The 24565-nt window shown below is 39.3% G+C and overlaps 1 protein-coding gene and 1 long non-coding RNA gene across 3 annotated transcripts; one reads left to right on the top strand and one right to left on the bottom strand.

The window, feature by feature from the left end:
• The first annotated feature begins 24 nt into the window (after positions 1-24).
• DCLRE1A (DNA cross-link repair 1A) lies at positions 25-23249 on the top strand. 2 transcript variants are annotated; one of them, XM_019813836.2, is made up of 10 exons: positions 25-164; positions 737-1880; positions 4119-5804; positions 7333-7466; positions 9194-9312; positions 12427-12567; positions 14386-14531; positions 15318-15472; positions 21062-21203; positions 22643-23249. In XM_019813836.2, exons 2-10 carry the CDS (start codon positions 1415-1417, stop codon positions 22801-22803), a joined length of 3150 nt encoding a protein of 1049 aa, XP_019669395.2. In that variant the 5' UTR covers positions 25-164; positions 737-1414; the 3' UTR covers positions 22804-23249. The 2 variants fall into 2 exon arrangements, with proteins under 2 accessions (XP_019669395.2, XP_019669394.2); XM_019813835.3 differs by lacking the exon at positions 25-164 and adding an exon at positions 316-399.
• LOC123380921 lies at positions 3386-4730 on the bottom strand. Its single transcript, XR_006587337.1, has 2 exons — positions 4589-4730; positions 3386-4300 (listed from the first exon to the last, which is right to left on the bottom strand). It is a non-coding gene; the product is annotated as an uncharacterized LOC123380921 (long non-coding RNA).
• Positions 23250-24565: the final 1316 nt, after the last annotated feature.

The following is a 24565-nucleotide window of genomic DNA, read 5'->3' as shown; positions in this document are numbered from 1 at the left end:
CACTTCACTTTGGAAATGAGAGGGGGTTAGACCAAAAATAAGATAAAAGAAATCCGTAGGACTTAAAAGGACACAAACTTTTTAGAAGTCCCGCCCTTAGACCGGGGTCAGCCGATTCGACACAGCAGTGGCAAGGGGACGCTGTTCCCGCCAAGACTCGAGAGGTAACGGGGTGGGGGGGTGGGGGTGGGAAGGGTGTCCTCGCGGGAGAGATTTTCTTAAAGTTGGGAGTGACTGGCAATGGCTTTGGCTTATACACAAATACAGTATTTTGTCGCCCTGCTGTGCTGAAAGTGCGAGCGTGAACAGATTGTCAGCGGAGCGGAGCGAGGGGCGGGAGGGGGGCGCCTAGCGGAGCGGACGCAGCTGGAGCTGCTCCCGAGGGTGTGCGGATGGCAGGTGGGCTGCGGCGAGGATCCGGGTGGGCCGAGCTTCCGACTTCAGAAGTGGAGGGCTCTGATGGCTTTTGTAGAGCCGGCTGTGCTAGCAGCTCACCCTCTCCCTGCCTGGGAGGTGATAGGCCCCACTCACTGGCCTTGCAGCCTCCTAAGTTCAAAGAGAAGGTAGAGCAGGTGGGAGGCATCAGGCCGATGAACGTGGGTTTTGAGGCTGGTGGAGGGAGAGAAAGCTGGCCACCCCTAGGGCAGACCACTTCTGCGGTCTGGAGTTCGGAGTGTGGGTGGCCTCAGTGCAAGCACAATTTCACATATTTGAATTTTGTTTGTTCACTGTGCAGTGTGTGTCCGTTGCAGCTGGAGGAAGATACTGGACTGACCCAGGAAGCTGAGGTGGCTGAATATCCAAGAGTCACAGATAAGGGCAATTTTTACCCCCTGAATCACACACCTCTTTGATTATGATGTGATTAGGGTGGTACTCGCAAGCCGAGGTAGCCATTTAATGTTTGGAAAACCTGCTAAGCCTGTTGTCCAGGGACTGTGTTCCATTTGTGAATTATCTGGACAATTGTCCAGTTGAAAGGGAACAGACAGGAGCTTTATAACAATTTTACAAAGCTCACCCTGAGATTAAGCTGTTGAACGTATACTTCCCATTAGTGTTTAATTTTCAAAGTATTACTGATTCTTATTTTTATGAATCAAGTCCTTGGAAACGCCAAGTCACTTGAATGAAATAGCAGCCACAATGGTAAACTTCTCAAACGCTACCCCTGTGGTAGGTTCTCTTAATTTTATTGTGGTATAAATGGAATAGCATGTGTTCTCAGGTATAAGGTTTGTCGTTTGCCAATACATCCATTACCAAAGCTTTAGATTCCCATCAAGTTAGTGGGTTTGGGTGTTTTTTTTTGTTTTGTTTTTTTTTTGTTTTTGTTTTTTTTTGGCAGCAAAATCTTTCCATTTAAAAATTTTGTAACAAATAGATTCTCAATTTTCTTAAAAATCATTTTGCCATGTTAGAGGATGCTTTTTTGGAAGAAGACATCTGGGAATACAAATCTAAAAGAAAACCAAAGCCGGTACATACAAATAATTGCTCTGAGAATACTCCAAAATCTGTTGAAAAAGCAACAGATGGAAAATACCAGTCAAAACGAAACAGAAATAAAAAAAGAACGGTAGAAGCTAAAGAAAAGACAAAGGACCCTGAAATTTGCCTTGGAGAAACAGAGAGTCAGACTTCTGTAGCTTCTAGTCAGAATGCTAGTTGTGAGGATGGTATTCAGCAGTCCCAAGATCAGGAGGCCACTCCAGGAAAGCACTGTAGGACTCGCAAAAACAAACACGTATCTCCAAAGATACGTCCAGTTTATGATGGATACTGTCCAAACTGCCAGATGCCTTTTTCCTCATTGCTAGGTCAGACACCTCGATGGCATGTTTTCGAGTGTTTGGATTCGCCACCGGTCTCTGAAACAGGTAAGACTGCAAAAAAGGTAGTAGTTTTTAAATAGCCTGAAAGATCTGCATTAGGCAGAGGAATCAGTCCAGTGGAACAAGGCAGGCAAGCAGGAAACTAAAAGGGAGGGGAGGCGCTGAAGTATCAAAGTATAAATGACTTAACCCTAGAAGCAAACAAAGGAACCCTTCTTAAGGGTAAAAGGATAACAGTCAATGGTATGTTTGTAGAGAATGTTGCAAACTTGAAAACAGTGGAAATGCATCTTATTATTTGATGAAGGTTCCTAAACATCTCCATTGTTTTTTTTTTTTTTTTGTCAGTGTTAATTGAGCACATACTGTGCTAGGTACTTTAATTCTGTTTACTTACTTGACTCTCACAATGACCCCAAAAGGTAGGTGGTACTGACCTTTTATAGATGAGCATTCTTTGAGTTTTACTTATTTTAAGTAATCTCTATGCCCCACGGTGGGGCTTGAATTCACGACCCCAAGATCAGAGTCGCATGCCCAGGCACACCTATAGAGCAGCACTCTTGAATGTTAAACTGCCCATTTTGTTCTCTTTTTTGAAACAGAAATTTAAAGAATTATGCATATAGTCAAGTCTTTTTTTTTTCTTTCAATATATTTATTTTGAGAGAGCGCACACACAAGCAGAGGAGAGGCAGAGAGAAAGGGAGAGGGAGAGAATCCCAAGCAGGCTGTCAGTGCAGAGCCCACATGGGGCTTGAACTCACGAGCCATGAGAGCATGACCTGAGCCGAAATCAAGAGTCGGGATGCTCATCTGACTGAGCCACCCAGGTGCCCCTATAGTCAAGTCTTCTAAATGTGATTGTGTTGGATCTGTCGTGGTATTGTACAGAAAGAACTGGGAAGGAATCTTGGGTTTTTAAGATTCTAATTTAAAATGTGCCAAATGATAAATGAAGTAATGCTATGCTTTTATTATCTTTTAAGATCTATAATGTCATGTTTAACGTAGGAAGTCCTACTTGGAGTATACGAAGAATGGGTTGTTATGATTTGTGTATTTCAGAGATATCATATATACCATATGTAGATTTCTAAATCTCAAAGAATTAAAATTCAGCAAAATAAAAATACTACCCAGTATGGCTTATATGTTATGTATGATTCAGAAGACATTTTTATTATTAACCTCTAGTTATTTTAAAGTACTGCACGAAGATGCAAAAGAACTTTAAAAAAATTGGCGTTAGCTTTTTTTATAAAATGAAAGCCTCATCAAATGCCAGTAGTTTTGCTCTTAAGTGGCTCGAAAATCGAAAATCAGAAATGGAAGTTGGACTCCCGTGGGGAGCACCTCAGGGTGAAATGTCTTAGGATGAAACCACCTGAAAGAGGTTTTTCTGTAGGTTTTTCATTGCCTAACCTTAGGAATAGAATCTCAGACAGACTCTTCTTGAATTGAATTCGGTTCCATAACAAATACTTCGATGAGGTGGTTTTAAATTAAGCAGTGAGGTCTTCTAGTTTAATGTAACATCTTTTTGGAGAGGAAGAGGGGTCATTTTTTTTTATTTTTATTTTTTTATAAACCTGAGAATTAACGTCTAAGGGGATTTGCCAAGATGGTTTACGGAATGGTTCTCAATTATAATAGTGTGATGGGGAGTAGTTTGCAGATTATTATTAAAGCCTTATTATTAACCAGTTTATCAAATTGAATTTCAAATCTTAGAGTCTAAAATATTCAGTGTATGAACAGCTATTACTAATTAGACTATTACTGTTATCCTATGCAGTGTGAATATTAAAAAAAATGGACCCTAATTGGGTACTTTAATCGTCACAAATCCATACTGCTTGATAAGATAAAAATTGGGGTAGAACTTTAGTTCTCTGACAGACACACTAGTCTTTTTCACTCTTTATTGCCTGAGCAAATCTGGACTAGTGAGCACCTGTAAATACTTCATGTAAGCATGAACTGCATTTTGAAGGAGCTCGTATTGATGAGAGTTACTTGGGGAAGGGGGGAAGGTATTAGTCCTAAAAATTGTTTTGAAAAAAGATTATCTGCAAAGAAACTTTAAGAAGTATTTGATTTAAAACTCATAACGAGCACCTTGCAAAACCATACTGGATTATTGTTATTTTATGCTGGATCTTTTGATTGTATTAAGATAGCCATGGTCCTAAGGCCTCAAAGTAGGACTGATGACTTTCAACTTACGTGTTGACTCTGTTTTGATCCTCTATTACTTTTTTTCTTTGTTAAAATTTTCAGAGTGTCCTGATGGTCTTGTGTGTACCTCAACAATTCCTTCCCATTTCAAGAGATACACTCACCTCCTGCTGGCTCAGAGCAGAGCCAGCAACCAGCCTCTCGGCAGCTCACCACATGGGCCAGGGGGTCGTTTCGGTGAGACTAATTCAGGCTTCCTCTGTAGCCTTGAGGAAAGATGGTCTCTGCATCAGAAACAGACGGAAAACTTAAAAACCGTTTCAACTACGCCCACATCAGTGACACCGTGTCTAAAGAACTCTCAGTCTCCTGCTCAAACCAATACCAAGATATCTTCTTTGACAAATCTCCAAACATCCCAATCCACCCCACGACTTGCAGGATGTGTTAATAATGACAAACCAGTAGGAGTTGGTTTGCCTCTCGCTGAAGAATTAGACAGCCAAAACAACTCAGAACGCGCACTCTCGCCACTGCCAGAAAATGACTTTAGCAGCTACGAAATCTCTTACTCTCCACTTCAAAGTGATGAAGAGACTGACGAGATAGATGAAAAGCCAGGTGATTCACAGCAGGAACTGCTGTTTACAGAAAGCTCTAAAGATGGCAGCCTGGGAGAAGATGACACCAGCTCTTCTTTGTTCCACCAACTCCGTGGCTCCTCCCTGAGGGACCAGCAGGAGCGCGGCCCCCACGTGCACGGCTTCTTAACTCAGGATCGACACGATGAAGTATTGTATAAATACAGCACGCTAACCGGTTCGTCTCGGCCTCTTTTCCAGAATAAGAGCATCACTTCACGTGATGACGGGGCGCACACGGGTGATGATTTCGTGCCGTTGCCATCGGCATTCGCAGAGGGGCTTCCTTCTAGTTATCAAGCTGTCACAGCAAAACCTGGCAAGCCAGAATGTCGGGCAAATAAACAGAAACAGGTACTTGAAGCCTCAGCTGTTGGCAATCAGGTTTCCCTTCCATCACTGAATCGTGAAATGCCAAAAGCTTTTGGAAGCCAGGGAGAAGGGGATCTCTCTTTCCATCCAACCCAAGGTAAAATTAGGAAAGCATCAAATAGGAACTTCAGTGCTAAGAACAGTACTAACTCCACATGTGTCTGCGGAAAGGCATTAGGTGGTGTACAAGGCAGTAAAGTTACAATTCCAAATACAGGGAAATCTAGTGCGTCTACTGCGGCCGAGTCTCTGAAAATACCGCCATCTGGTCCAAGCTGTCCTGCGACACAGTCTTCTTCCAAGGTAATGAAACAAACGGATATAGGTGTTTATTTTGGTCTGCCACCCAAAAGAAAAGAAGAGAAATTGCTGGAGGGAAGTGCAGTAGAAGGGCTGAACTTCAATCCAGCTGTAAGTCCTAAGGAAAAGAGGTCCCGGCAGCGCAAGAGGAAAGCAGAAAAATCATTAAGTGATTTAGAATTTGATGCAAAGAATTTAAGTGAGACTCAGCCCTCTGTGGAATTTTCCAGTGAGAGGTCACAGCATCAAAGAAAGCGACTGAGAAAGTCAGATTCACTACAGGCAGGAGCACATCAGAAGAGGTCACATCGCCTTATTGATAGGACAGAATCCGAAACCCTCAATTTAAGGAAAGACAAAGTCTTCGTAAAATCAGCTTGTGGCAGGCTGCAGAGAGGGAACACAAACATCCCAGAGTCCTCTAATGCAGGACAATTAAGAAAAAAGACATGCCCATTCTATAAGAAAATACCTGGTAAGTTGAAATGCCAATGTTTAATATACCTACAAAGAATCAACTTAAAATTTCATGTTCATTCCCCATGTTATGTGTGTGTGTTTGTATAAAACAATCTTTATATGTATTTCCTTTGTTTTTTATAATTCCTTGACCTGTAACAGATTTTTTTTTGGCCTATTTGAATGTTTTTGCCCTATTCAATGCAGCAAACTTTTATTAAATATGTTCTGTGTACAAGACCCTATACTAGTAGGTAGATATTACAGATTTGACACAGTTAAGTAAAGGTCAGCTTAATATGGAAGGAGGAAAGGCTCTCTGTAAGTAGTTACAATAAAAACAGTCCCTATGCCCTTAAGAGAAATACTGAGTGCTAAATAGCTTCAAAGAAGGAAAACTAACAAATTGCATAGGTCATAATAAATGTCAAATAGTTTTAATGCACATCATAACTTAGTTTCTCAACCTTTTCATATTTTATAATTCCCAGTGCCTTCATAAGTGAATTACAAAAATGCATAGTAAAATGAATTTGATTATTGAAGAAACCAGTAACTCTTCTTCTGAAGAGAATATAAAGCTGCCGAAATATACCCGGTTTCAGAAAGACTTTTTAAAGTGCTTTGATATTCCCGATCCAGAATCCAAAATGTTTATGTAGGGAATAGCATTTATGTACATCAGAGCTCCGGTTTTGTTGTTAATGATTCCTGTGATGAGTTTTCTGTATTTAAAGTGAGCCAGAGACTGGTATGCTGTGTGTGGATAAGCCTCAGTGGGATTGTGAAGTATGCCTGTTTACTGTCTCCTCACAATCCACACCCTTGGCTAGTTCTTTCATGAACGTTTTTCGGAACACCTCAACCATTTTTTTTTTTCTTATAACTCCTCTAGGTAGCCTTTTTTGGGCATTTTTTAAAAAAGATTTTATTTTTAAGTAATCTCTACACCCATTGTGGGGCTCGAACTCACAACCTCGAGATCAAGCGTTGCATGCTCTGCTGACGGAGCCAGCAGGCACCCCAGAATTTATTTTCTTACTTCCTCCCATCCCGCACCGTGAAATTCGAATACTGCATATGCTGTTCATCTGTTATTGTACTGTGACCCTTTGGAGACCCTCAGCCGCTGTAATTTGTAAGATTACTCGGGCCTTCAACCATGTCTGCCCCCAGTGTGCACTGCCAAAATAGAATAAAATAAGAAGAAATATAGCATTTGCCTTTTGCTGTTTTGTAGAAGTGAAGGATTTAAGTCAGGAAAACAAAGAAATAATTGGTTTGTAGCTTAGCATTTTAATTTCTTTTGGTACAGTTATTCATTGAAAAAGCAAAGCCAGTAGTGGGATATTTACTAGAAACTCACAAGACTTCTTTTCATTTCTAGTATCCGATTTCGCTGCATTTATGTGGAATAAGGTTTTAGGGTATAAAGCTCAGTTGGAATCGAGATGTATAGACGGTAGGATCTGTTTACATTCTAACTGAGCATCTTCCACCCCGTTAGCTATCACTCAAGCAGCTGTGTGCTCTTTCCGTGACAGGGACTGGCTTTACAGTTGATGCCTTCCAGTATGGACTGGTGGAAGGTTGCACAGCCTATTTTCTCACACATTTTCATTCTGATCATTACGCTGGATTGTCTAAAAACTTCACATTTCCAGTTTATTGTAGTGAGGTAAGTTTCAGTATTCTAAACTCTAAATGTATGGAATGCAGCGAATTTCTAAGCAGTGTGGTTGAAAAAGAGTAACGTTGTAAGATCTGTCATCCTACTAGAAAAGCTATGAGAAAACAGATTCCACATTAAGATTCTAAAATTAAATGAGCTATTGTCAATAGTTACAATAGGATTTAAAAAAAAATTGTCTTTTACGTTTGTTTATTTCTGAGACAGAGACAGAGCATGAGTTGGGGAGGGGCAGAGAGAGAGGGAGACACAGAATCCGAAGCAGGCTCCAGGCTCTGAGCTGTCAGCACGGAGCCCGACGCAGGGCTCGAACTCACAGACTGTGAGATCATGACCCGAGCTGAAGTCGGACATTCAACCGACTGAGTCACCCAGGCGCCCCTAGGATTTTTTTTAATGCTTTATTATATGGAAACCGTAAACTACTTCATGCACTTCATGGTGCACTAAAACGCCTAAGTTTCATCCAGTAAACATCTATTGAGTACCTTAAAAGACATTCAAGGCAAAATACCTAACTTCAAGGCACTCACAGCCTTCAGGTGATACTTTTCCAAGTACATGGTGATGGGGTTGGTATTGTGCTAGAAAACTGAGCAGAATGCCAGCAAGTAGGAGAAAGTGCTTTACACTGTCCTAGGCCAAGGTCAGAGAAAGTTTCCTGGTGAAAGAGATACCTTGAATTAATTATTAAAAGGTGACTATTTTAAGGGTGCCTGGGTGGCTCAGTCGGCTAAGCATCGGACTCCTGATTTCAGTTCAAATCATGATCTCAGGGCTGTGAGATCGAGCCCGGTGTCAGGCTTCGCGCAGGGCATGGAGACTGTTTAAGATTCTCTCTCCTTCTGCTTGTGTATTCTCTTTCTCTCTCTCTGTAAAAAAAAATAGAAAAGAAATGACTATTTTAATGCCTACTACTAAGGGATTTGGATAGAATTTGATTTAATCCTCAAGCATTCTTGAATTCTTGAATTCACCTCTTTTTTTTTTTAATTTTTTAAAAATTTATTTTAGAAAGAGAGAACGTGAGTGGGGGTGGGGCAGAGAGAGAGAGGGACAGAGGATCTGAAGCAGGTTCTGCGCTGACAGCAGTGAGCCCGACATGGAGCTCAAACTTAGGAAGTGTGAGGTCATGTCCTGAGCCAAAGTCGGACACTGAACCAACTGAGCCACCTGTGTGCCCCTAACCTCTTTATTAATGAGGCAACTGAGGCTGGGAAAGGGGTTAAATAACGTGCCCCAAGTCATAGAGCTAATAATGGCAGAGCCAGAATTTGAACACAGGTCTGTCCGATTCCAGAACCAGGTGGAAGAGAGAGGAGAGGACATTCTAGGTAGAGAGTAGAGTTTGTATAAGCGCACACACACCTTAGAAATCGACCCATCCCAGGCACTTCGGATAATTCAGAATGGTTAACCATGAGATAGGGAATAACAGAAGATAGACCCGCAGAAATGAGCAGGGGCCGGCTCATGCGGGGTTTTGGTTGTCATCTGGAGATGAGGGACTTTGCATAGATAGGGAGAGCCAGCGACAGTGTTTAAGCAGAATTGCAACAGTCATTTTAGGAAGTTTTTTTTTCCTGGTATTCGAGAGGATTTCCATGAATATCAGTGGGAGAACAGGTAGACTAAGATGCTTGGTTCTAAACTAGATCTGAAATAGGAGACTTAGTGTTTCGCTGTATCAGCAACAAGTGCATTCTGTTTTGCAGATAACCGGCAATTTGTTGAAGAGCAAACTTCACATGCAAAAGCAATATGTCCATCCACTACCAATGGACACTGAATGTATAGTAAATGGTGTAAAAGTCATTTTGCTTGATGCCAACCAGTAAGTATTAAAGTTGTATTAAGGCTGGCCTATTTTTTAAAATATTAACAAAAATAAGTTTATTTAAGAACTGTCTTATTGAAACCATTATTCCTATATTTAAAAAAATTCCTATTTTAAAAAATTCCTAATTTTTAAAAATTTTTAAAAACTCTCACATGTGTTTCTCCTTTTGAAAAAAAAAATAACGTGCCCGATTACAGAATCAGAGATTAATATAATGGGATCCTTTAAATATTATCTAACCCATTTTGATGCAGTTTAAATTACTATGTTTAACATACGACATCCCTCTTATTTAAAAAAAAAATTTTAACGTGTCGCTGTTTTGAAGACATAACCTTTTGCCATTTTCTTTTTTCTTGTTAAATTAAAAAAAAAATAATTTTGTTTGTTATTGAGAGACAGAGAGACAGCATGAGCATGGGAGGGGCAGAGAGAGGGAAACACAGAATCGGAAGCAGGCTCCAGGCTCCGAGCTGGCAGTACCGAGCCCGATGCGGGGCTCGAACTCACAAACCACGAGATCACTACCTGAGCCAAAGTCAGAAACCTAACCGACTGAGCCACCGAGGTGCCCCTGCCATTTTCTTTATTTTTTTTAGTTTTGGCCACTTTCTTTAATATCACTTATATAAGTTAACAGATTGTACTCCATTCAGATACCAGAGGATTTTTGTTTCCTTTTAAGAAATTCTTCAAGCTTTTAATACTAAAGTCTTGGAATTTTTTTTTCTTGAAAATGGTTTCCCTTTTTCCCTCTTTTTTTTTCTTTTTAAATGTAAAGCACTGTCAGTATCATATTGCCAAAGTGTAATTCTCAACTGCACTTCTTCCTACTTTTCATACAATTTTAGCCTTGTGTACCTTAGAGATCACAGATGTGTAGAGAATTCAAATTAAGACTAGGTCTCCAGAAATCCAGACTCATGCTCTGTCTTCAGGTTGCCTTTAACTTTCTGTCTGCTAACTTCTGTTTCTTTTTTTAATCACCAATTATGACAACTCAAGTTCTGATATTTTTTAAGCCAACTTTATTAGGCATAACTTACATAAATAAAATAGACCCATTTTAAGTGTTTGCTGAATTTTGACAAAAATACACACCCATGTAATTCCCACCATAGTAAAAATTATATCGGAAATTTTCCCCACCCCAAAAGGTTTCCTGATGCTCCTTCCCAGTCAATCCCGCGCTGACTCTGGCCCAGGGAACCATTGATCTGTTTCCTATCACCATGGATTAGGTTTGTGGTTCATTTCCTGAATCCTAGGGATTCAGCTAAATGACATCGCATAGTATCTACTCTTTTGCATCCAGCTTCTGTCCATGTTTTTGAGATTCATCCAAGCTGATGTGTATATCAGTGGTTTGTTCCTTGTTACTGCTGAATAGTATCAGTTGTATGGGCACACTACAATATCTTTATTCACCTCTTGATGGACAACTGATTTTTGTTTATTGACCTTATATCCTGAGACCTTGCTAAACTTGCACATTAGTTGTAGTAGGTTTTTTATAGATTTCTTAGAAATCTTCTACGTGTATGATCATGTCATCTGTAAGTATAGACAATTTTGTTTTACTTCTTTCCATTCAGAGTGCTTTTTTCCCCCTCTTGTTTTTGGTCCTGGCTCAACCTCTCAGTGGTGAGAGCAGAGATACTGCCTTGGTCCTGACCCTAAGAAGAAAGCTTTCAGCCTTTCTCATTAAGCTTGATGTTGGCAATGGGTTTTTCATAAATGCCTTTTATTAGGTTGAGGAAGATGCCCTCTCTTCCTGGTCTACAGAGTTTGTAATCATGAATGGATATTGAATTTTGTCACATGTTTCTTTACCTACTGAGAATATCATATAACTTTTCTCCTTTATAATGTTAACAGGGTAAATAATCATGATGGGTTTTCTGAATGTTAAACCAGCCTTGCATTGCTGGGATAAACCCCACTTAATCTTCATGGATTATCCTTTTAAAAATATATATTGCTGGATTTCATATGCCAGATATTTTGTTAAAGACTTCTGTATCTGGTTTTCATAATGGATGTTGGTCTGTAGTTTTTTGGTTTTTTTTAATAATGCTTTTGTCTGGTTTTGACATTAGGGTAATGCTGGCCTCATGAAATATTCCCTCCTCCTCTATTTTCTGAAAGATGTTGTGTATATTGGTATTTCTTCCCCAGTCTTGGTATCATTATTATTGGTAACGTTGGTATTATTTCTTTCCCACTTCAGTCATTCATCTGAAGTTTGGGGGCAGGAAGCTAAGGGGTAATTTTTAATTACAAAAGTAATTATGTCATATTTTTTCCTAAAATGCAAAATTAAAGTTTCCTGTGTTTTGGCAGTAATTTCCAAGCCCCAATATGGTAGAGCGTCCCCAAGTCTACTGTGAGGCCCAGTGGTTCCCTAGGAAGACCCAGGGGACTCAGAAAAGTTGTCCTACTCATGGTGACAGCGAAAGGATTCAGATTAAAATCAGCAAAGGGAAAAGGCAAATGGGGGCAAAGTCCAGGAGAAACCAGGCCCGGGTTTCCAGGTACCCTTCTAATGAGTGGCACGGATGCACTTAGTTCTCCCAGCAGCCATGTGTCACCACACATGCAAAGCCTGGCCAAGCTGGGAAGCTCATGGAGCCTTGAGTCCAGCGGGGACGACAGTCATGTGCACATGCAGCACCCACGTGACTTGCCTCAGCTACTCAGACTCCAGACCCAGAGAGCAAAACCAGATATTCACCATAGGAAACACCATTAGCATAAACTCTCACATCAAGCTAGTAACACGTGGCCCCAGGCGTCAGGCGCACAAAGCACTCTTATGGGGCAGAAGATTCCAAGGGCTCAGAACTCCTCTCTCAAGGGCCGGCCAAGGACTAGTCCTAAAGACACGTTTTAGGTGGGGAAGTGTGGAGTTTGAACAAACCTGGCCTGTTGAATTAATCCTTTCCTGCGCCTGGATTTTTTTTTTTTTTTTATGATGTAAATAAACTTTCTAAAGTAAAAATGCTCCATTTCCTCTGTATGCAGTGCTGCGTCTTCACCTACTGAAACCGAATAAGTTCTCTTCCTTTGGCTTCCTTGTGCATGTTAAGAATATTCCTTTGTGTTCAGCTGTCCAGGTGCTGTCATGATCCTGTTCTATCTTCCTAATGGTAAAGTCCTGTTACACACCGGAGACTTCCGAGCACACCCCACCATGGAACGTTCTCTTCTCGCAGGCCAGAAAGTCCACACGCTTTACTTAGATACGACGTAAGAGAGGCTTTGTTTGTATGCTTCCTTTGCCCGCTGACAATATTTGCCCCGTAGATCGTGAATAATGTGCACAGGTGCTTAGGTAATCAAAATGATGGCTGATTACCAATTACCATCTTAAGACTATTAGAGAAATGCTGTTTGAAAAACTACATACTTGCTTAAGAACAAATTTGAGAGGACATAGTCCTAACCAGCTGCGACTCAGTTTTTTTCTTTTTTGTAATTTCCTTTTGAAAATATGGTTTCTGTGAGAATCCTGTTACTGAAACAAGGAAGGAAAAACGGGGGGGGGGGGGGGGTAAACTTTAGGAAACACCCTTTTAAGTTATTTTTTCAAAGTACTTGTGTAACTATTAAGTGTAATTGTGGAGAAGAAACAGAAGCCAAAATGCGATTCTGCTTCAGAATATTCAAAATTCTTTGTTCGTTTCTCCAAGTGTAATTTTTAAGTGACAACTTTGAATTCCTAAATGTTATATAAACATAATGGCACCAGCCATTTTTTATTATATATTAAAATACCTCATCATTTTGTTAGAATTTAATCATATCAACTATTTCAACCTGTTTTAAGAAGTGAGTTTGGATGGCATATTTTAATAAAAAAATGGCCTTTCCACATCCAGTTTTCTAACACTATAGCTAATTTTCCCATTTTTTAATATGTACTTTAAATACTAGGTAAATTAAGAAAATAATAAGTAAAAAAAAAACAAAACAAAACACCTTTTTTTTGTTACTTAGTTTTGCTCAACATAGAATTCTGAATTTCTTTGTGGGTTTTTTATCAGAGAAAAGACCTAAGTGTCTTCTCTATTATTATGGCTGACCAGCAAAAACAATTTTGAAAATGGGGAAAAATATGTTTCTTTGGTATTTTTACTTTGTGACATTTTTTAAGTAAAAAAAAATGATTGATTTTCATTTTCATGATTTTCATCCCAAGTGGAGACAGGTAGCTAGTAGTCTTAGGGTTAATTTTCCATTTGGTGTTATTTGGTGTTATTGTATTAAGGTAGACCCCAACTGGATCTGTAGTATTCCTGTAATATTGTACATATTTCTGTACCTCCTCAGAAGAGCAGATAACCATGTGAATGTTCACTGTTTGATTTAAAGCTACTTCAGTACATTCAAATTTGATTTCATCACTTTTTTATTTATTTATTTAAAGATATTTTTTTTCTAATGTTTATTTATTATTGAGAGACAGAGAAACACAGAGCACGAGCATGGGAGGGGCGGAGAGAGGGAGAAACACAGAGTCCAAAGCAAGCTCCAGGCTCTGAGCTGTCAGCACAGAGCCCGACGCAGGGCTCGAACTCACAAACCGCGAGATCATGACCTGAGCTGAAGTCGGACGCTTAACCGGCTGAGCCACCCAGGCGCCCCACATCATTTTAATTTTTAAACGAAATCGGAATTCTTTAGTTCAGAGATAATTCCTGTCACTAGTATTTTCTTTGATAGTGATTGGGGTTAAAACAAAAAAGCTGCTGAGGTTTGTAATTCACAGCTAAAGTAGCTGGCCGGCTAGAACAGTCCTTTAAGAAAAAGGGGCAGTTTCTTTATATGAGGGTGATAAAAGAAATATGAAAAAGATACATTGAAGATGCAGAATTCCATCAGAAATTACCCCTGGCCTGTCACAAATATTTTAACCGTAGGCAGTCCATAACCAGAGTGGTGTTAATACATCATACTGTTGCTGTACGTACGCTTGCTAAAGCTTGTTTTCTAGAACAACGTCCAGCCTAATGCTATGGCTTTCTTGTTGCTCATTTAATAAGTACCGTTTTTAACATATTACAGATACTGCAGCCCAGAATACTCCTTCCCGTCGCAGCAAGAGGTTATCCAGTTTGCCATCAACACTGCCTTTGAGGCAGTAACTCTAAACCCACGTGTTCTTGTTGTCTGTGGCACCTATTCTATTGGAAAAGAGAAAGTCTTCCTAGGTGGGTGGTGGCTGTATCTAATTTACATTAATATATTATAAAGATCAGATTCTCTTTTGCATAAAGCCCTTTCAGTCTGGATGCTTGCACTTGATACTTCTTTCCTGAAATGGTGCAATATTACCTTTGAAGAAAAATTGATAGAGTTGGGTTCCTTTAAACTTTGAAAGGCTTAACTTAATGGAAATGCCTGGTAAGTGCGTGTGCCATTGCCTATGCGTCTGTACAGTGTTTCTAGAGCAAATGTCCGTGCTACGTTAGTATTTCAGTGAACTTGGAAAATTTACTAGTGCGTAATTGTGTCTCTGCATTCTTTGAGGATAACCATCGATTAATTACTTTAGAGAACAGTTTTAATTTTTGTACATAAATGATTTCTGGATATGCAATTGTAGCTTGTCCAGATGGCATTAGACTATTTTACAAAATACTTGGCATTTCTTCCTGATTATGGTCGCATCGTGGCAAACATTAAGATATGAAGTGATAAAGCCAGAGTTTTAACTCCTCCAACTTTGGTTCCTTCCTTTCCTCTACCCCTGTCTATGCATCTTTTGCGATTTTTAAATACTAGGTCTTAAAAATAAGTTCTTTGGATTTCTCACAGTTCTTACTTCATATAGTTAACCAACAAAAGTACTCAGTGTTTTTGAAATATTAAAAGTGTGAACATTTTGAATTTTTTTTGGGGGGGGGGATTCTTATTTTAAGTTTTGATTAAGTTGTAACTTAATTTTTTTTATAAGCTGTGATTTTACTATTTTCAACCTTTTCCTTTGCCTATAGCCATCGCTGATGTTTTAGGTTCAAAAGTGGGCATGTCCCAAGAAAAATATAAAACCTTACAGTGCCTCAACATCCCAGAACTTAATTCCCTCATCACTACAGATATGTGCAATTCACTGGTTCACCTTCTCCCAATGATGCAAATTAACTTTAAGGTAAGCATTCATGAGATGTCTTTTTAGCATGAACTAGAAAAGGTAATGCAGTGATTATAAACTGGAATCCCATTTTACTTGAGTTCAACTTGGAGGAATTAGAGTGGAGTCATAGTAAACTTTGCCCTAGAAGGTCTTTTAAGTGGAATTTACAGTGCTTTTATTTTGTGTGTGTGTGTGTGTGCGCGCGCACGTGTGCGTGTGAACAGCTGTATAGAGTAATTCACATGTCCTGGGAACTAGAGAACTATCATAAAAGAAACAAAAGTAGGAAAGTATGCAACTCTCTGATCATTCCCACCTTATGTTTTGAAGATTGTCTTCCATTCCTTTCCAGTGAGTAGAGCAATGAATGGAGAATTCTAAGAGTTCTTACTTGTGTTAAGGTCTATTCTGTATTAATTATAAGCCCCTGTAATACTGATATATGTTGGAAATTTACGGGCTGTGAGGATTAAGTGCAACAGCGGGAGTGCATTCAAAAAGGATGTTCTAGTGTTAGTTCTGAGGCAGAGGTTAAGAGACAGAAGATGTGACCTCACTCTGATTTGGGGCCCTTATTTGTCAGGTTTACTCCTATACTAAGATTCATTCCATTTACTAACATTTGGACACCTAGCAATGGAATACATCAGAACTGTGTATTAAAAATAGATCAGAACATAACGTACACACACACACACAAAATGTATTTTCACTTTTGTTAAGATGTTCGTGAAATAACATTTATGGAGCTTTTTGAAATAGCTTTAAAAAAAAAGAAAATGAGTTATTTTAGTTCTAGCCCCTGGAATAAGGAAATTGTATCTGGTGTAACTATTCCTTTGTTCGTGAGATAAAGGCATAATTTTTGTGGTCTATTTTCCTGAGTATATAATTCATAAAAAATTTCAGGGACAATCAAGTCAGAGTTTTGTCCCTCTAAAGCCATCTTTGGAAAAGTACTTTAAATTTGGGAGTCATCTGATTTGTGTGGAGGTTAATGAGATGTTGATTATTCATAAAACGAACATTGATATCTTGAGGACAGTATGGCATGTTTTTATGATTTTTATCTTAAAGTTTTATTTCCTACTAACTTAGTTTGTTCCCTTTGAACAAGTGACCCATTTAGGAGGATAACAGGGGTGGAAGAGTCAGAGTTTTGTAGAAATGAGGGAGTAGAACTTTTCATGAAAGAGTTTTTAAAGGTACCTTGTGCTGCACGGAGGTCACATAAGCAAAGAACGGCAGTTTGGCAATTAGAACATGTTGGGTGACAAGAACTGTTTGAAGCGATATTGGGGGAGGCCAAGTGGTAGAGGGCTGAGGAGGGAATGAGAAGGTATAAATGGCCAAACGAATGAGAAGGTATACAAATGGCCTAAAAAACATGAAAAAAAGAGGATCAACATTGTTAGTCATCAGGAAACCATAAATCAAAACCACAGTGAGCTGCCATTTTACACTCACTGGGATAGTGATAATAAAGAGACAGTGTCATTTGTTAGTGAGAATATGGAGAAACTGGAACCCGATTTATTGCTCGTGAGATGATTAATGGTGCAGCTGCTTTGGTAAACAGTTTGATAATTCTGAAAATGTTAAACATGCAGTGACTATATGACCAGCTAATCTTAGGCGTATGCCCAAGAGAATTGGAGACATAGGTCCACACAAAAACGTCGACGCAAATGTTCACAGCCACGTTATTCATAATAGCAAAGAAGTGGAAACAACTCAAATATCCATCAAATGATGAATGGATAGACAAAATGTACCATATCCATAAAGTAGGAATGTTATCCAGCTATAAAAAGGAATGAATTAACAGTACACGCTACAGTGTGAATGAGCCTTGACAACATGATGCCACGTGAAAGAAGTCAGGTACAAAAGGCTACATATTATGTGATTCCATTTATGGGAAATGTTCTCAGGAGGTAAACCTTAGACACAGTAACTAGATTAGTGGTTGCCAGGGCTTGACAGAGAGGGAATGAGGAGTGACTGCTAATGGGTAGTGTCTCTCTTTGGGGTGATGAGAATGTTCTAGAATTAGATAGTGATGATGGTCATGAAGCTTTATGAATATGCTAACAACCACTGTGCACTTTGGGGAAAATAAATGCTAGCAGTTGTCTGTCTTGAAGACAAGAAAAAAAAAGAATATCTTAAATCATTGTCTTTTTCTGTATTTGTTATCTATTGTTGGTATTGCCTTCAGTAGCCCTTCCCCTTCCTCCATGAAAGTTATTGATGACATTTTTGGAAATTACTTATCTACAAAACACAGGTGGAGTGGAAGCTGATGGTTACCATGGGGCTGTATTTTAGTTTGTACCTCAAGCCAGTTTTTTTTAATTTAAAAAAAAATTGTTTTAACTCTTATTCATTTTTGAGAGACAGAGTCCGTAAGAGCCGGGGAGGGACAGAAAGAGGGAGTAAAGCCAACTTTTTTGCCAGCCAAAAATAGTTCTGTTGCATCAGAGCTAATGATTGTGAAAAGGTAAATATACAATTTTCAGGGTTTGTTAGGCAGGCTTGAAAGCCCTAGAAACCCTATAAAACCATTCATGCTATCTAGTTCAGTATCCCAAGTCCCAACTGTGGTACACAGTTAATTACCACCTCCAGTTACCCGATTGACTGTGATCAAATATTACAACAGTAACGTTATAGATGATTACACACTGAAAACCAATTCCGGTTGCATATACTGAAAGCAGTTTTATCACAAACTAGTTACCAATAAACAGACACAAGTCACGGATCAGAGACTTATATTGACTAGATCATTCCTTTTTTTTTTTTTTTAAGTTTATTTATTTTTATTTCGAGAGTGAGAGAGCGTGAGTAGGGAAGAGGGAGAGAGAGAATCCCAAGTCGACTCCACACCGTCAGCGTGGAGCCTGACACGGGGCTCGAACACACAAATCCCGAGACCGTGACCTGAGCCGAAATCAAGAGTCGGATCCTTAACCAACTGAGCCACCCAGGCGCCCCAGATCATTGTTGATAAAATTCCTAAGATGGTGGTAGTACTTCAGTTGCGGTTAATGAATGACTAGTGGCTGTTGGCAGTCTTTCCTGTATGTTTGGCTTGGACGATAGTATCCTCGGTTTTTGTTTGTGGCGCGGGTTGATGATGTTTTTGTGGTAACTTTGGTTTGTTTCGTGAAAAGCGGAAATTCTCACTTAATTCTACTGAGTGTTTTTGCAGAGCAAATAGGAATGGATGCGTTTCATGACTTACATTGAGAGCTGGACTCTCACTTTACAATATTGTACATATAATTGCTTTTGTTTTGTATTATTTCCTTTTCTTTGTGAGCACAGGGGGAAGAGAGTTAGTACTTAAGCAAATAGTACTACGCTTACCTAGATCTAGACTAAGCAAGACAAAACCCCCAAAAGTTTGCAGAGGCAGGGATTATAATGAAAACTTAGCTATCTGTCCATAACCTAAACTTTTTGTGGAGAGGCAGTAATTGGTAAGAAATATGACTGTTTAATGGTAGGGATTTAATGAGAAATCATTGATACAAGTGAGAAGTCAAAAGATTGTTATTAATTCAGCAGTGAAATATAAATGTCTGATAAACACAGTCAAATGTTTAGCCTCTACCTAGTGATCAAACATAAAAGTAAAAAAAAAACAAAACAAAACAAGGATATGTTTGTCTTCTACCAAATTGGCATACTTTTTACGAAAGTAATATTCCTATGCCATGATACAGAGAAATTAGCACTGCTATCCACTTGGATAGTAGTGGAAAGTGGGGTAAATCTTTTTACTCAACAATTTCATTTCTAGGAATTTCTTCTAAAAAAGGAGTCCTTTGTGGGGGCGCCTGGGTGGCTCAGTCAGTTAAGCATTTGACTTTGGCTCAGGTCATGATCTCACGGTTTGTGGGTTCGAGCCCCGTGTCGGGCTCTGTGCTGACAGATCAGAGCCTGGAGCCTGCTTTGGGTTCTGTGTCTCCCTCTCTCTCTGCCCTTTCCCTACTCGTGCTTAGTCTCTCTCTCTCTCTCTCTCTCTCTCTCTCTCTCTCTCTCTCTCTCTCTCTCAAGTAAATAAACATTAACAAAAAATTTAAAGGGGCACCTGGGTGGTTCAGTTGAGCATCTAACTCTTGGTTTTGGCTCAAGTCATGATCTCATGGGTTCGAACCCCACATCGGGCTCTGTGCTTGCAGAACCTGCCTTGGATTCTGTGTCCCTCTCTCTGCCCTTCCCCGTCCATGTTTTCTCTCTCTTTCTCTCAAAATAATAAATTTTAAAAAAAGAAAAGACAACTGTTTCTTTAAAAAAAAATTAAAATGAATCCTTTGTGAAAAGATCAATCTGTAAGGCTTCCAGTTATTGATGGTGTCATACATGATCAGAAGTAGAAAAAGTTAAGACAGGGCCTATGGTTTCCATTTCTAAAAAAGATCCACACAGTGGGTTTTATTGACCATCTCCCTGCCGGGCTATAAGTTTCCAGAACGTGAAGGCTGTGTCTCTTACCCAGCACTCTGACCCCATGACATGGCCTAATACTGGAGCAGATGTTTATTAGATGAGGGACTAAGTAGATGGATGAATGGATTGGTCTTTGTTTTCTTCAGAACTTTCTACCAGCATCTTTTATAATACTTAAATAGTTCAGAGCATGTATGCTTAAGAAAGAAAAGAGCTTCAGAAATCCAAGATGACACCATGTGCAGTTTAGATTTTTTATTATTTTACATAAAACTAGAATTTTATTATAAATTTACACTAAGCCCTTGACACCGTGGGTTTTGTCTTACGACCAAAAGTATTAGACTTTTGGTATCTCTTGTCCCGTGACTCTTTTTATTTGGATTTTTCTCATCTTTCAAAGATTGAACCTGGGTCACTGATTGTCACATTTCATCAAATGTCAGCACTTATGATGACTTTAGTTTGGAAAATCCTGCTCCAGATTTCTTAGGGAAGCCCAGTACTTCCAATGGTAGCAGCATGAAAAGTGTTGAAAGTATTCTAGTTCGTGTTTGAAGAGTGAAAAGGAGTGGGCCCCCAAGAAGAGTGCCAGTGCGTGTCTTGGAAGCGTGCGTGTTGAGTCTGAAGACGTTGACAGCATTGCTTCCGCTTTCTATCCGTCCACCGGTCCTCCGTTGGACATGTGCACGTGGATATGTTTGGCTCTCTGTTTACCTGTGTCAGTATTAGTATCTCTAACAGGGATATTCTTACATACTATTATTATCCCTAACATCCTAGCCGTGTATTCAGTATCCTCATAGTAGTAGGACTTGGAGTTTGTGTTTTGTTTTTTTCCGTTCTTTTTTTTGGTAGCTGATATGTCATCTTTAAATACATAATTCTTATGTTTAAATGTGCCTCATCTTATTTTCAGACTGTACTTAAGCTTGTTTAACTTTAGATAAGGGGAAAAGGGTTTTTTTTTTTTTTCAGTGATTTTGACTTTTTTTTTTTTTGGAAGTATGGCTCTAGGTTATTGCAAATTAATGTTCACCAGGCACCAGCTCGCTGAGATTATGCCAGCGTGATCATTCTGTTTTCTTCCGCATAACCCACCTTCACGGACCATTAAATAAGTATCCTATTTTTATTTAACAGGCTTTACAGAGTCATTTGAAGAAGTGCGGTGGAAAATATGATCAGATTTTGGCTTTTCGACCTACAGGATGGACACATTCTAACAAGTTAACTGGTATAGCAGACATTATTCCCCAGACCAAAGGAAACATTTCAATATACGGTATAGCTATTACATTTTTTTTTTTCACTTTTAACGTCCGTTATTACATTCTTAAAAAGAGCTGTGAAAATAAGGTCCGAGAAAAACAGACACCAAGGAATCTTTAACATTCGAGGTTCGAATTCCTCTGCGTTCTCTACAGCTGTATCTTTAGTGCGTCGTCAACTGAAAAAAAGGAGTGTGGCAGGAGTAACTAAATGGGCATTGGCGAACACACATCGTTCCGTTTGCCTGATCAGTGCTGTGTGGACGAAACCGTAGAACCGCTTGGGAGGAGGGGTGGGCAGTCAGTTGTATCCTGGACATTCAGGTGCCATCGTCAGGCTGTCAGCAGGAAGACTGGATTAGACGCCATGACAGCAAGAGGTACAGATTTGACTCATTTCTCTCATTTCTTGGAGGGGCGTTACCGTTGTCCTCAGAAATCGCTTATTGGAATAGTGGGTGATGGAAACATCTTTGCTGTGTCACTAGCCTAGTGACTTAATTTCAGCCCCGAAAGACCCTAGTTAACTCACGGCAGGACCCTTTCTCCCTCCCTTTCTCTGTGGTTCTTCATCTTCAGTAAAGATAAAAGGATTTTTAAGATTTTATTTTTATTTTGTTGCTTATTTTTTATGTGTGAAAAGCTTAGGTGGCTGGAATCTGCTTACTTGCTCCGGAAACCAAGAGACTTCTTGCTTGACACTCTTCAAATTTTATTCATTTTTTTCCAGGATTTTCCTGAAACACGTAGCTGAATGAAGTGTTTAAGGAGAAGAATTATTTTATTTAAAAAAAAAAAAATTTTTTTTTCCAACGTTTATTTATTTTTGGGGCAGAGAGAGACAGAGCATGAACGGGGGAGGGGCAGAGAGAGAGGGAGACACAGAATCGGAAACAAGGAGAAGAATTATTTTAAAAGAAAACCTAATTAAAAATAAGAATCTAGAGAGATACATATTAAGAGTCTACATAGAGGGGCACCTGGGTGGCTCGGTCGGTTAAGCATCTGATTTCAGTTCAGGTCACGATCTCACGGTTTGTGAGTTCGAGCCCCATGTGGGGCTCTGTGCTGACAGCTCAGAGCTTAGAGCCTGCTTCAGATTCTATGTCTCCCTCTCTCTGTTCCTCCCCTGCTCGCATTCTCTGTCTCTCTCAAAAATAAATAAATAAACATTAAAAAAACTGACCCTTTCTTCCCCTTCCCACTTTAAAAAAAAAGAAAAAAAGTCTACATAGAAACGCAATAGAATTTTTCAATGTTCAAAGTTCCTGTATCATTTTAATCTTTATTCTCCATAAAAGTTATTAACAATTTTTTTTATCAGTAATAAAGCACCAAGGAGTTTCTGACAAAAATACTGTGGATTGCTTTACCTTTTTATTTTGAGCTTGTGTGGGGTTTTGTTTTAGTAATTTGATTTTTCATAGGCGATACCTTTTCTTTTGTGTTGCAGGAATCCCTTATAGTGAACACAGCAGCTACCTAGAAATGAAACGTTTTGTTCAGTGGCTGAAGCCCCAGAAAATCATACCTACCGTGAATGTTGGCACTTTGAAGTCTAGGAGCACAATGGAGAAATATTTTAAAGAGTGGAAGTTGGAAGCTGGATATTGATGTTACCTGAAAGGACTCAGAACTAGTTAGGTAACTATCGTAGAGCTCATTACTAGTTAAATCTTAAGTGATATGCAACACACTTTATACGAAAAGCTTCGTGAAGGCTGCTCAGATAAATTGTTTCCTCATTTACATTTGAATAGCACGTTCATGGTGCCAAGTGTCTCTGCATCCTCAGTAATGATGGAGACTGGTCTCCCAAGTACCCTTGATTCTTGCTCCTCCCACCGAAGCAGGTACGTCCTGCTGCATCCAGCCTCAGGAGAGGCAACAAAGGCAGCCTGAGGGACCAAAGGATTCATGATGATAATGGATAAATGAGATCGAAAGCATTATATACCTGTCATTTTGTATTTTTAAAATTATTTAATATGGAGCATATTTTTATGAGATAACTTTTATGTGGTATGTATACTTAAATAAAAAATTAATCTTAAATTTGCCATGGTGTCTTTTGGTTTTTAGGATTTGTAACTGTGATATTCATACAATTTTGTAAAATTTCAATGAAAATAATTCACCATTTGACTAAAGAAGATGATTCAAAGAGCCTAGGTAGTCACCCAATAAAGGATGGCGGAAAGAATGCATGAATAGATGTTTATCCGAACTATTTACTAAAGACATTAGATTACTAGAAATTCAGATGCAGCGTTTCGGGTTTTTTTTTATTTATTTATGAGTCCTGATCTGTCCAACACAGACTAAGTAGTTGATCCAATATGAAAATTTGGGGCAGACCAATTCATGTTAAAAGTGTTTTGGGGTTAAAAATGTTTAAAAAATAAGAAAACGGCAAGTATAATGAACATATGCATGTGTGTGTATGTGTATTCTTGCATTACCCCTAGCAGTGAAATTATTTGGGAGATTTAAAACAAAATTTTTTTTTAACGTTTATTTATTTATTTATTTATTTATTTTATTTTTATTTATTTTTTTATTTTTTTAAATTTTCTTTTTTCAACGTTTATTTATTTTTGGGACAGAGAGAGACAGAGCATGAACGGGGGAGGGGCAGAGAGAGAGGGAGACACAGAATCGGAAACAGGCTCCAGGCCCTGAGCCATCAGCCCAGAGCCCGACGCGGGGCTCGAACTCACGGACTGCGAGATCATGACCTGGCTGAAGTCGGAAGCTTAACCAACTGCGCCACCCAGGCGCCCCTAACGTTTATTTATTTTTGAGAGAAAGGGACGGAACACATGTGGGGGAGGGTAGAGAGAGAGAGGGACACAGAAACTGAAGCAGGCTCCAGGCTCCCAGCTGTCAGCACAGAGCCCGACGCGAGGCTCAAACCCACGAACCATGAGATCATGACCTGAGCTGAAGTCGGGATGCTTAACCAACTGAGCCACCCAGACACCCCAGGGGATTTCTTAATAAAGGTTTTCATGGAAAATTATGTCCAGTAATGATTTCAGTCACCAGAAGGATAGTGTTCTCCACGAACTTTATTTTCACAAGCTTGGGTTTTACATTGCTTTGGAGGTAAGGATTATACAGATCACATTTAAGGGAGGAAAAGCTTTTAGGGGCACAGTGGTAATAAATCCAGTTTAATGTTCTCAGTTGACTTCAATTACACATTTAAAATATTTTAGCTTGTTTGGGCTTGATGTTTGAAACTTTTCATTAGTTATTAAGAGTTAGAAAAACTTAGTCTAGCCCACAAATACAGGCCTTTTTATTATAGGGAGATGGTCACGTTGCTTATGGTCATTTTAATTTATTATTTGAGTAATGAGGTTTTTTCCTT

The sequence above is a fragment of the Felis catus genome, chromosome D2 (assembly GCF_018350175.1).
Source record: "Felis catus isolate Fca126 chromosome D2, F.catus_Fca126_mat1.0, whole genome shotgun sequence".
Lineage (NCBI taxonomy): Eukaryota > Metazoa > Chordata > Mammalia > Carnivora > Felidae > Felis > Felis catus.
This window is presented reverse-complemented; position numbering and strand designations above follow the sequence as displayed.